This window comes from Meleagris gallopavo, chromosome 5 (assembly GCF_905368555.1).
Source record: "Meleagris gallopavo chromosome 5, MGAL_WU_HG_1.1, whole genome shotgun sequence".
Lineage (NCBI taxonomy): Eukaryota > Metazoa > Chordata > Aves > Galliformes > Phasianidae > Meleagris > Meleagris gallopavo.
Genome location: NC_139408.1, coordinates 13,947,214 through 13,961,069, shown reverse-complemented (window position 1 = coordinate 13,961,069; position 13,856 = coordinate 13,947,214). Strand labels below are relative to the sequence as shown.

The 13,856-nt window shown below is 41.6% G+C and overlaps 1 protein-coding gene across 1 annotated transcript in view; it reads left to right on the top strand.

Annotated features, from left to right (window-relative positions):
* BRSK2 (BR serine/threonine kinase 2) overlaps positions 1-13,856 on the top strand; it is a 299,120-nt gene that overhangs the window by 139,148 nt on the left and 146,116 nt on the right. Inside the window, 1 exon segment of the mRNA XM_085224331.1 lies at positions 4,874-4,968. Within this exon segment, the coding sequence (XP_085080457.1) occupies positions 4,874-4,968 (95 nt within the window).

The window sequence follows — 13,856 nt, the reverse complement described above, 5'->3', positions numbered from 1 at the left end:
TCGATTTTCTAAACTGGCATCCTCGAAGGTTTGCAGATCTTGCAAATAGCAGTGCATGTTGCTTTCAGGAATGAGCATCAGTAAATAATTCTAAGATTTATAACGATAATTTCCAGTTTGTGGGATTAAATCACATGTATATAAAGATCATGTGTACAAAGTTCATATGCAAAAGCTGTATAGGCACACTGACCCTTTTAAAAAGCACTGTTCTTGGACTAAGATTTTTGTTCCTTCTTGAGTTCAAATAGTTACCAGTACTAGTCTGTGCCCTGATGGAAACCACAAGTGTTTGTGTCCTGCAGTGCTCAGATTAACATTTGCTGGGTATTCATTGACATGAATTAATTGGCAATTAGCTAACTCAGTTAGGAATAATATTTCTCTCTAGACATTGCTTTAATTGCTCATCCAGCCAAAATAGATTGTACCGACCAGACCAGGGCTTTCTGCTTAAACATTTGAGAGGATGAGTTTTTTGACAATGCGCTCTGTTGTGAAATGAGCAGCAAGTAACGAGCCATGCAGATGATCTGAAATCAGGGCTTTGTTTCCCTGTGACAGCAGTACAGGCTGGGCATTGGGTTGGTTTTATTTCAGAAGAAAATGTAAAGCTGCCTTTTTCCAATGCAAAAATTACATATATTAAAACTGGCAAATACAATTCTTGAAGTAGTTACTGGCTTTATCTCTCCTGCTTTCAGATCACTGTTTTCTGTAATGAAGAACCAAGTTTTAGGTCTCATAATGGGGTTCATTAGCAAGGCATCCCTGTCCTCAGTTGTGTTCCCTTGTGCTGCTATTCACACTGCTGCGGAGTGCCTATGAAATAGCATCAGCTCCAACCTCTTTCTGTTTAGTTTAGTATGTGTTAGAGCAAATTCCCACCACAACCTGAGGCAGAAGTACATCAGGCTTTTCTGAAATCCTGTCCTTGGCTAAGACACAGTGCTGATTGCCACGGGGATGGCTGTGTGCTCATCTGTGGAAGGGAAGCTTGTGTCTTCATTCCTGCAACACACACTTCTTGGGTAAAATAAGTGATTCCGTATTCACTGCTTCAGAGTGGGCTGTCCACCTGTATAGCAGGCCTAAATATTTCCCTTTCTTATCACGTAAGCTTCTGTCCTTTTCAGGAAAGATCTGTGTGTCTTTACGCATCCACACAGTGGGACTTCCTAGCAAAAAACAGCATGAGCTTGGCTGTCAGCAGGTCAGCACTGTGCTCAGATGTGGCAGGCCTGCAAGGTTCCCTGTGCTCTGTGCTCTTCCTTGTGTGCCATCTTTCCTTTGTGTCGTCTGGAGTTCCTGTTGCTCAGTGGTTTTCAGCTTGTGGCTTTTAATTATAAATCAAAAGACAGTGTTAGCTTACACATCTCCTTGCTTTTCAGTGTGTACATTTTTTCGTCTTTACTCCCCAGCCTGAAATTATGAGGCAGTTTCTTGCAGAGTTAAGTGGCTAAGGTCTGAAGCAGCTCAATGTTCACAGCTCCTAAGACAAAGCAGCCTACTGGCTGCATTGGCAGACTTGCCTTAAGCCATGCCAAAGCAAAATATCATCCTAGCAGCCTTGGTTGTTCTCTTTGGGGACCACACAAGTACTTCTACTGGGTGGAATGTGTAGATAAGCTGTATGAGTACGCACCTCACCTGTTGACACATCTGTATGGAAAGTTTGCTGTAGACTTGAGGTGCTCATTAGCAGCTGTGTATGCAGCCAAAGGAGAACTGAAAAATCACCAGCCCTGCAAACAGCAGCTCAACCACTTGTCTCTGAGCCTGCATTGCTTTTTTTCCATTTCAATGCATTTTATTTATGTAGTTGCTTCTTACATTCTTCAGATATATGTCATTACACTGATACATAATGTGTCCTCAATGCTTGATGTTATGTATGCCAGTAAAAAGGCATCTGAAGCATCAGAAGCCCACAGGAGTTCAAATGACCATAACTCATCAATGAGCAGTAGCTCTGTAGACTGGAAGTGCCAGGGCACAAGCTCTTCCTTGCCCAAGCTCATTTAAGGTTTTCTCTTAGTAGCAGGAGGACCATAGCCTATGTATAAGGTGGTTTAGTGAAAGGTTTTTATTTGGCTCCATTGGTATGCATATGTCAAAAGGGAGAGGTAAGCAAGGAGGCACAAGCAGAGTGACAGGTTTTATTTTTATCCTGAAATTACATTCCTGAATTTTGGATGCTGAAAAGTGCTGTCTTGGGCTGTTTGGAAGGTTGTCTTAGAATTCTTCACCTACAAAGCAGGCAGCGGTGATAGTGTATTTTTTTTCTCAATTTTTAACAGAAATAAGGAAGAAAAAGAAAAATACATTAGATCATGCATTCTCTCTCATTCTGTTCTTTGGCATCCTGCTGTAAATCAGTAATGACCTCTCAAGGCTGATGAAATTAAATCAATGTAAAATCACTGGGACAGTATTGGTATGATTTTAGAATGTGTCTAAAGTCTTCTAATTTTCGACGAACTGTCTTATCAGAGTAAACAGAATGGTTTGATCTTATTTTCTGAGTTTCTGTGGTAGGTTAGTAGCAAGAAAGGCAGAGGACACTGTGAAGATTGCCTGTGTGGTTTGATAGTATCTCAGAGGCTTGTGGTAGCTGTGACTCAATGACAAAATGCTTCAGTGAGGGCAAGGGTAAAAAGGGCTACAGATAGCTGAGTGCAGTGAGAAAGGTGCCTTGATTTGGGAAGAGGAACATTTGGAATCAAATCTTGAAGTGTGACATTCCAAAAGCCTGTACGCTTTCTTAAGGTTGGGGGACCAGTTACAGGAAGCAGCTGTTTGTCACCTTCAGTGACCTCTCAAAATAATGACTGTAGAACACTCTACTGCAGCACTGCGTCACGTATCCTAGAGTCTAGATGTGAAGGGCTGAGCTACAAGTTCTGCAAAGAATTAGAAACATAAGGGCAGGGAATTTGGAGTTATGCAAAAAGTGTGGTTTGTGTTGGAAGCAGAATAAAGGGATAGGCATGGACTGAAGCATTGTGAGCTCACAATAGAGGGGTGCCAACAGTGACTGCCCAAACAGGGCAAAACCAAAGCAAAGCTGCAGAAGGGAGGCTGCAACTGCTCTGAGTGGTGAGCACAGAGCCTGTGGTGCTAAGGATGATGTCATACATATATTGAGTAGACAAAATTCAGCTGTAACAGTGAAGATTGGCTGGACATCACAGCATCTTTCCCCAGCTGTGCTCATCTGTTGCTTCAGGCAGAGGAAAGGCTGTTGCCATACACAACTTCGAATGGGTTTGTCAGTGTGCTGTGTCCTTAATTCTTAATACTTGTTCATGTAATGGCAGGAGGTGAGGATGTCAGCATTTAACCAGCTAAGAGCAGAAAATTACATGAATGGAAATATCCAGAAAACTTGAGCACAACATAAAAAAGAGAGGACAGGAAGTGAATCAGTTATTTCTTGGCATAACAACCTGTGGTTAATGGTTCAGTATTAGTGATTAACTGAAGCAAAAAGATGAACAAGTGTCTGTAAGAGATGGCTGAAGCCCCTGATGAAACTCCAAATCTTTGGGGACAGTTTGAAGTAAGGCAGTGGTCTACATATTTAATCTCTCAAAGTGTGGAGTCCTATGGTTGTTGTTTCTCTGGGCTGCAGATCTGTTGTGTGCACTTTACAGATAAAGCAATGTCTTCAGCTTTGGCATTTGGGACAGAGAATGAGGTCAGGATCTTAATGCCACCCAGCCTAGGATCTGCAAGCCAAGCTGAACTTTTTCTTTCTGTGCAACATCATTGCTCATAAATGCTCTGTGAAGCCCAGCAGATCTTACTGACACCAGCGAGGTGCCATTTCTCCCTGGAGTCTTAACTGAATTAAATTAAATGACAATTTTGGCACATTGTGGAGTGGACTGAATCCAGCCTATTAGATGGTGGTGCTGCATGACCATGTTTGACAAGAGTAAGAGCTGAAGCAAAGCATCTCACTTGAATAGACCTACAAAGTAAGTTTTCAGGGTAGAAAAGTTTTGGTGGAGGTGATTTGGGAGCTTGGGAGACCATGTTTAACTTGCTCATGAGGGATCTCTTGATGTACTTTTATGTGAATCAGCGGATTCAGATCAAAGTTCTGCAGACAGTAATATTTTGTTACTTACCTCTTTCTTTCCATTCTTGGAGTTTTACTCCGTAGTTTTTGATAACTCAGATGTTCTGATCTGACTCCATGCTGGGAATACTCATAACTTCTTCCAAATATAGCCATTCATCTACACCACTAAGTTGTTTGAGATTATAGATATGAACAAGGATATAGTAAATATTAATAAGTAAGAACTTAGTGTTGATCACTATGTACTTTTGTTCCTCCATTCCTCTGTGGTATTGAGCACAGTATGAACTTCATGCAACAGAGTAAGTCAAAACAGCAAGAGAAAACTCAAGTGAAGGGCTTTTTCATTGTAACTGGAAGGCTTGGGAAGGGATAAAACTAATGTATGGCAATGTGCACACTGCACACACTTGACCACCTTGTTTTGTCGCTTTCTGAGCTTTCAGTGATGCCAGATGTTGCCAAACCTAGTGCAGTTAAATTGGCAGAATTTTACTTTGTACTGGTAGAACACTCTTTGAATAGTTGAGAGCTGGATTGTATTTCAACAAAAATCAGCTTTGGTGGTTGAAACTGCAGTAGAATTGAGGATGCCAAGTGGTCATAGCGTGGGCTTTACAGTCTTCATTACTCACAAGACTTCATCTGGCAGGGGGAGGTTCTAATGGAAATTTGCTTGAATATAAGTTGCCAACTACTGAGTAATGTATTATTAGGAAAAATCTCAACTGTGGATAGCTCTAACCAGTTCTTTTTTTCTGTTTTGCTCTGTTTCTCCTATAGGGCTCGTGAAGTTGGGGGTTCACTGTGTCACATGTCAGAAGGTTGCGATAAAAATTGTCAACAGAGAGAAGCTCAGCGAGTCGGTGCTAATGAAGGTAATTTTCTAATAGGAGATTTAAAAAAAAATAAGTTCTTGCTCTGTGTCTTTTGTTCCATACAAAATTAATATCTTTAATTATTTTTAACAAACATCCCTGTCAGTACTAGGATTATGTGGAGCATAATAAAAATAATTCAGATATGGGGGAGGCTAGGGCAGCTGAAATGAAATGGGAGTATATCTGTGCTTGGAGAACAAAATTAGTGGTCAGCTGCAGAGCTGTTGCTTCTCTGCTGGGGTAGCTGTGTGTTAGGCATCATAATTTTCACTGCAGGAGCAGTGCACAGTAGTTGTGGTATGTTGTGGACTGAGGCCTTTACGTGTTAGTGAGAAGAGATTTATGCGAGGTTGACAAATCTGTTGTTTGAATGCACCTCCTGCTTACTCCTGCTGCATGTGTTCGTTATCTGATGCACCAAGATCCATGAGTGCTTTAAGCTGTTGTAATTCTGTTAATAATCCTCAGAGCTGTGTTATTGGAATCAGTCAAGGAGTCCCAGTGGTCCCAATGACAGTAGTGTTCACAACAGTTTCATTCACATTTTTCCTAATGTTGTGATATACATCTCCTTGTGCGAGTGTCACTTGACAGATCTTGGAAGTCTAAAAATTAAAAAACAAAAAAATAAAAAACAGAACAAGAATTTATTCATGTGATTTGGTGACTAGCCAGGCTAAATTCAGCTTGGTGGGGGAGCACAACTTCTGCAATCAAGAGAATTCCATCAAGTTGTCACCTGCAAAATGTGCTAATGGATCTGCACACAAAATCAAGGTAACTTCCCGGTTAGCACACGCAGCAAAGATCTTTCCTCGCTGTTGTTATCACAAGTAAGTATGGCAACCTTACTTGGAACGGAAAGAAAATGGAGATTGAAGGAATACGCAGTCAACGAATGTTAGTGTAAACTTCATATTCAACTGTAATGTGCTCAGATTTACTCTTCTGGAATTCCATTGAAGTATTCTGTCTCCTGCAGTACTGTAGATTAAAGCAGTCTTCTGGTATAGACCAGAAATTAGAAAGTGAAATAGGTAAGAAAATTGCATCTAACGATGCAAGAGAGAAATTCTCTTAGGTGAGTGGAACACAGTGAACAAAGTTTGTAAATGGTAAAATGTGAATGAGATTCTAAAAACTTTGAATATTTTCTGGAGTAACACAGTAAGAATACTTTTAAAAAAACATGGGCGTGATGTTGGCTGAGAGAGTCTCTGTCTGGCATTGGTATAAAAGATTTTATTTACCCCATTGATTTTCAGAGTAGGAGGCAAATCACATAGCATAGCGAAGTGATCTCTCTGCTTTTGTTTTGTTGTATTACCTCAGTTGTAGTAGAAAATCTGAGTAACAAAGTAATGTGTTAGGCCCTTGTTTACACAGCCGCGTGCTGAAGAGTGCCATGTTTTCTGTAAAATTGTACAACATCCTTCTCAGGAGGAAGCCAGGCATTGTATCATGATTCTCATTTCAGACCATTCATGGCCAGATTTTCTCTTTCAAGGATTCTGTTCTCTGTACTCAGGAGGCTGGAACAACAGATGGGATTGAAGTGGTTAGCCCAGTTCTTGCATAAACACAGTAACCAGATGTCTTTTCAGGAATACCCTGTGTCTGATGGTTAGAGACAGGGCTTGGGACTTCTAAGTGAATTTGGAATTGACTGTACTCTTAGCCAGCGTAATCCAGCCTGGTTGATTGGGGAAAAATTCTTTCAGCTTTCGGCAATCCCAGTGTGAGCATTGCCAAGCAGCCAGCTGACAGCCCTGCTGCATGGAGTCAGCAGCCATGGGGAGACAGTCAGCAACGAAGCCAAGTCATGGTGGTGTGGTGGCATTCCTACTTCACAAATCTTCCCACTAGTTTATTAGTTTCAGTGACTCTCTTTGCCAGCGGGCTGTTTAGAACAGGCTCTGGAGCAGAATCAACACCACAGCAGCAATTCCAAGCCAGGCCCAGATTGATGGGTTTTGTTTTAATCTGTCCTTGGATGGAAAAACTGGATCTGACAAATATGCACACCTGCCACATGAAGCTGTAAAACTGCAGTGCTGTGGCCATTTATCCTAGAGCATAAGGAAGAAGTCTGCTCACAGTCCTTTCAACATCAAAAATGACAGGCATGAGCACATGCAGCAGGCTGCTTTCTCCTGCCATCATTATTTTGACTTACTTCATACAGCCTTCATTTCTCCAGTGATTTTGCAGTGAGCATTTGTTTTATTCTGTACAGTCAGGGAACTGTCCCTTCTTTCTGCAGCTGCTCTTCATCTGAGCTGTGCAAAATTGAGAGGCATTTGGTAAAGTGCTTTCTAATCATAACGTAGTAGTATCAATATTTCTGGAGAGAAGAATTTGGAGTTGAAGCAGCTGGTCTCAATTAACAGAACTGCTGCTATGGAGATGATACATGGGCAGGCAGGCTGCAGCACAGGCTGCAGTAAATGGCTCATCCGTGTGCTTGCAGCTCTCTCAGAGGACAAGGCTGCTTGCTGCACATGCAAGCTGTCTGCTTCAGTGTGTCCTGGCTCGTTCATTGAGGCTGAGGAGTGTTCCCTTCCCAGCTCCAGCTGGGGTCTGCTTAAAAGTGCTGTTTTGGGGCAGAACTGCAGATTTTACAGATGAAAACAGAAGTCCTGGTTTTGTTCTCACTGCTGCTTTCACACAACTATAAATACTAGGGCTGGGTTTCTTCAGCTGTACTTTGGGTAAGCCTGCTGGTCTGGAGACCTGCCTCCCAAGGGAGCTTTAGCATGCTCTGACATAAATTGGTAGAAAGGCCTCAGAAATGAGTGGATTACAGGGAGTGTGTTGAGATTATGAAGGTCTCATTAATTTCACTGAACTACTCCTACTGCTTTAGGAGAGAAGGAAGTTAGGCCCAGAATACATGAGCTAACTGTGCTCATAGAGCACACAGACTCACTGCTATTGGTTGCATTTTAAGTACCAGCACGAGCATTTGCAGTTCTTAACATCTGAATGTGAGAGTTCAAGTCAGTCTTTCCTCTGATGTGGCCAAAGCCTGCTTGCAAATGTGCAGAAGTCTGGGAAGGAGAAGGAGTCGTCAAAGAGTCTTTCCTCTTCACTACCTCACCAGTCTTCTGCTACTCCCTCCATCCAAAGAATAAGCAGAAAGAAACAGACTATCTTTTGGTGATCTGTCAGACAAAATAATCTTTCAAAAGGAAGTGATAGTAGAAGCAATGGGAGCATAAAGGGTGAAGAGCAAGAAGGGGACAGCTGGCCTTGGACTAATTATTTGAACAAGCAGACATTCTGAGAAAGACACAGATGTCCCAGGCTTGATGACTGAAGGCCAGGGCTCCATATGTGTGCTTTGTGCATATGAGCCTTTTGTTCACTCTGAATCCTTCAGTGCCAGCCTTGAAGCCAGGCAGGTATTTCAAGGCTGGGGGATGGGAAGAAAACAGTCCTTTCTTACTTCTCTTATGGAGCTGGCTTGGAAGGAGGGTGCTGTGTTCTGGGGAGGTTGGTTGTTTTAGAGCCTTGTGGTGCTAATGAGCTCTACTTCCAAAACTGTGTTCTCAGTCAGGGAGGATCATGCAACCATCAGCATCAGAAATCACTAATTGCCTGAAGCAGTTGAACGGAGGGATGAGTAGCAGGTTCACTTGTCAACTTCTTAGAGCAGACAAGATAACTGGTAAAGCACATATGTAAATAGGTACTACTTTGCACCATATTGGACTTTATTTCCTTCCTTCTCCATTTTTTTATCAGTTATTTTTGCCTCCTTTTAAACCCCTATTATTTCTCTTTTCTTACCATTCTGTGAATTCTTTTTGCTTTGTCTTTCCTCTTTTTGCTATGGGAAGTCATGCATAACTGTCACTGGTTTGTTACAAAAACTGCTGAAAGTGTAGCATATCTGGTCAAGGTGTCCATTCTTCAAGGAAAATATTTTATAAATAGGAAACAGTTCAGAAAAGATCTGAGGGAATAAGTAACAATCAGAGTTTATGCTGAAAGAGAGACTCAGAGGACTCAGTCTAACTAGTTTATCAATTAGAAGGTTAAGAGAGAACTTAGTCATGGTTTGTAAATACTGACAAGGAGAATAGGCATCTGATAATTGAGGATAACTTCTGTCTTGGGGGCAGAAAGCTTATTGGAAACTAATAGTTGGAAGCTGCAGGTAGATTGAAAGTAGAAATGTTCAGACTATTTGAGCACTGGAGGAAGTTATTAATTGGAACAAGCAATCAAGAGTTCTGATGAGCTTTTTCCCTGAAAGAAAGAAAATTGAACTTTGCATTAAACTGCTCTGTGGTTTCTAAATGCTAGATCTTAGTTCAACATTGGCTGCTGGTCTTGCAGCAGAAAGTACTTGAAAGTGGTTTCCTGATCCATGCTATGCATTAGAGTGGACTAGATTAGTAAAACAACCACTCTGGCCTCAAAATCCATAAATCTATGAGTTTCTAATCACATACTTGAAATCTATAGAAAGCCACTTATCTCTGTCTGGAGTGGAAAGAGAGAGACTTGTACAACCTATCTGTAGAAGCAGAAATCTAGGCTTCCCCAAGGTAAGTTAAAGAAGGGAATTCTTGAAAGCAACATCTTCTCTTTGAAATACTTCATTTTCAGACTTCTAGGATAAATTTTAAGACCATGATACTGGCTGACCTAGCTGTTTTCAGCCTGGTCTACAGAAATGATTACCAAAAGATACCAATAACATCAAGGAGAAGCTAAATCTGAGACAGAGTAGAAATAGACTGAATAGGGCAACTTTGTTTAAATTCAGCTTGATCACACTGAAGATAGTTTTTGTGAGGTTACTGAAGTCATATATAACCAACTCAGATATACATATGTACATATCAAATGCATAAAAATTTCTTCAGTAATCCCTTTCTTTAAGCTGCAGTATTTCAGTGTCTTACTGTTGATTGCAGAGGAAATTATGTTAAGCTGCTACTGAATTCCTCTGAATACCCCCTTCAATTGGGTACAAATGAACAAAGAAATGAGACCATATAACTTTATTGTTGAAATTGGTTTAAATTGATCTGGGATACTGGAACACAAGATGCTGGGAAGTATTGTATTAAAAAGCAGCAAATAGGAAGGAAAGTAAATGTATTTATTTATTTAGTATTGATTAAATGTATTTAATAGAAGTCCCAAAGAAAAGGCTTTAAAGCATTCACCAAACTTTCCTGTACTCTCTGATTAAGAAACTCTGTACTAACTTGCTGGCTCTAGTCTGTTATTCTTCTGATTGGTTCATATATTGCTGCAAGAGGAGATCAACCCAGATGACGTTGTATTTATAGAAAGAAAAAAGAAAAGAAATCATGAAAGAAACTAAATTTCCCCAAAACACACATGTACTTTCTGAAATTCCTGTTTTTTTTACCTGCTGTTGAGCATAGAAGTTGCAGCATACAGATGAGTATGTCCATACTTACGTGGATCTTCCCTTGCACTTTTGCTGCATGTGCTTGTTACAAATGCATGCACTCATCCTTGATTTGGCTCGTTTTTAACCTAGAGCATTACCTCTTGCTTATCTGCTTTTAGCACTGGAAGAGAACAGATTAGGAGCGTGTGCGTATCTGCCTGTATGTTTGTCTGTTAGGTGGTGAACAAACTTCAGGAATGATTGACACCCATCAAAGAGCAGAAGCTCACAAATGTGCCCTTACCCCCTGCCTCTCTGGCCCTTGTTTATATTCCAGCAGCAGCACATTTGGCACAGCACAGCCTCGTGAGTCTCTTTTCTAAGTTCAAAGAGACAAAAAAAAAGCACCTTGCGATATGAAAAACACAGGAAAATGAAAGGAGCTTATTTTCCCTGTCTCCCTTCTGCTACAGGGGGTTTGGGACCAGGGATCTGTTATTGAATATATAATGCAGAGTGTTGTGTTTTGAACTGGAGCTGGTGGGAAGCATTGGAAGCCTATTCACTTGTCATTTGTTTGAGCAGTTAAAGAAGTTGGATAGTTGTATTTTCCTTCAGAGACGAATCACTCTACACCCCTACTTTCTACCACACCCACAGGAGCACAATTGGAGGTATTCTTCAGGACGGAAATTAAACAGGAATCACGAGCACGTGATGTACCCATCAGAGGAACAAACCTGTTAAGTGTGTGCCATGCTTTTTGCTTTCTAAAGTTAGTGTGATCAATTGATGCATTTGAACAAGATATAAAAATTATTGGTCCTATTTTTTTCACCCTACTTTTAATTCCATAGACTTGTAGCTGTCTGACTTAAATCTTTGTTTTACCAAATTTGTTCTACTAAGAGCCGTGTGTGCAAAAACACAGTCACATAGGCATCATACTTGTGTGCTGCCTTGGTCATGCAGCAGATGTTCTTCCTGAGCCCCAGCTAGAGCTAGCTCGAGTCAAGAACGCTTTTGCCATTCATTTAACTTGGTTGTAACCCTGCTACCTAGGTAGACCAACAACTGGTCTCAGAGATGTGTTCTGCCATTCAGTCCTTATCCACCTGGGAAGCTGCTGTCAGTAATCAGCCACTCAAAATCCTTTGTGTTTGACTCTCTTTAACTGCTTCCACTGTAACTTCACCATTCTTGCATTTGGAGCGAAACAGATCATAGCTTAACTTCATTTACATAGCAGGGTGTTAGGAGTCCTGCATGCCAGGAGTCCAGAGGCCGAAAGCCCTGCCTCTCCCTGGGCTCCCAGTATCTCCAAGCTGTATGTTACCAGGCAAGATGCAGCAAGTAGTAGACTTGGGTAGACTCTGAGAGTACGCAGCTGTAGGGCAACATGTCCCCAGCTACAGAGAGGTGGCTCTACAAAGCGTTGCTGTATGGGGAAATGGCAGAAAGCACCAGGATCCTTATCTGTTGTCAGGTTCATGGTTCAGAGTCCTAGGAAAGACAACTAGTAAAAGCTACTGTGAAAGGCAGGAAGTTTTTATCAATCTGGAGCTGTATTCTCTGTAGTACACTGAAAGCTTTCATTCTTCCATTTGCTCTCTGAAGATTGGTGAAAAATGCTAAAAATCAATGGATTTTGATCTGATTCTAACTAAAACTACTTATTTTAATTGACTTTTTCTACCAGCATTTTAACCAGCTGTGTAGTCTGGTTAATTAATTGGTCAGAAGGCACATAGGGCGAAACTTGTCCCACGCTGTAGAGAATGAAAGGGTACCACTGGAAAGAGTACAGTAGTTGAACCATGTGTAGAATTGTCAGCTTTGATGGCATTTACAGACAGGAAATGCATTTTAAATTATTAATAAAAGAATTCCCCAAATCTTTAAGGAGTTAACAAATTTTTGTTTAAGTCACTTCGAAACTGAAAGGGAGCAAGGGAGCATGTTTTCTGGCCTGAACTATAGTTTCTAAGTTCTACAGCTCTTTATGAAAAATAACTTTCTTCCTCAAAAAATTTCTCAGAATGAAATTCAGATGCGCTTAGAAGAGTGAATCTATATTGATCAAATCGTGTTAAAGTCACACCTATAAGCATCAGAATAACAGCATAGGACTTCACATCATACTAGGATAGATTTCTGTTTTTGTGATTCTACCAGGCCAGAGTTTGCTCAGTGTGATTACAGAAGTTTATAAACAGTTCAGGAGGAGGAAGATGCTGGCATCTTGGTGCTGCAACACAGCATGCACTGATTTCATTAAGGTCCCTCAGCAAGTGTGTTTTATATTGGTGTGTATTTTCTGCTTTCAATTCTTTTTTTTTTTTTTTTTTTGCATATGTACAGATGGAAAGACTTCATTTCACATTGGTTTGTATTTCACATTCCATAATCTTGTCTGGAGACTTTTTGAGTCTTTTTATCTTTTCTTCTGGAAAGAGAACCAGCATTACATCAGAAGAGCAATAGCGGTAACATCAATCCTTAATTAGATTGACTGAGACCAGAGCTGGCTCTGATGTTTGACCTGCATCTATCATCTAGAATAAGCACCACGAATATCAATACAGTGATCCATTCCATTTAAGGGATGTAGTCCATCCCTGTTTATAGAAGGTAAGCCATCTGGGCAAAAACTTCATTTTTTCTGAAACGATTATCACAGAATCACAGAATTGTAGGGGTTGGAAGGGACCTCTAGAGATCATCGAGACCAACCCCCTGCCAAAGCAGGTTCCCTACACCAGGTCACACAGGTAGGCGTCCAGGCGAGACCTGAACATCTCCAGAGAAGGAGACTCCACAACCTCCCTGGGCAGCCTGTTCCAGTTCTCCGTCACCCTCACCGTGAAGAAGATCTTACGCACATTCATGCGAAACTTCCTATGCTGCAGCTTATGTCCATTTCCCCTCGTCCTGTCTCCATGTACCACTGAAAAGAGACTGGCCTCACCGCTATGGCCGCCACACCTCAGATATTTATAAACCTGGATCAGATCCCCTCTCAGTCGTCTTTTCTCAAGGCTAAACAGACCCAGTTCATTTAGCCTTTCTTCACAGGGGAGATGCTCCAGGCCCTTCACCATCTTTGTGGCCCTCCGCTGGACTCTTTCCAAGAGATCCCTGTCTTTTTTGTAATGGGGAGCCCAGAACTGGACACAGTACTCCAGATGAGGCCTTTCCAGGGCAGAGTAGAGGGGGAGGATCACCTCCCTCGACCTGCTGGACACGCTCTTCTTAATGCACCCCAGAATGCCATTGGCCTTTTTGGCCACGAGGGCACACTGCTGGCTCATGGCCAACCTGTCGTCCACCAGGACGCCCAGGTCCCTCTCTGCAGAGCTCCTCTCCAGCAGCTCATCCCCCAGCCTGTATTGGTGCATGCAATTATTCCTCCCTAGGTGTAAGACCCTACACTTGCTTTTGTTGAACCTCATCCGGTTTCTTACTGCCCAGCTCTCCAGCCTGTCCAGGTCTCGCTGAATGGCAGCAC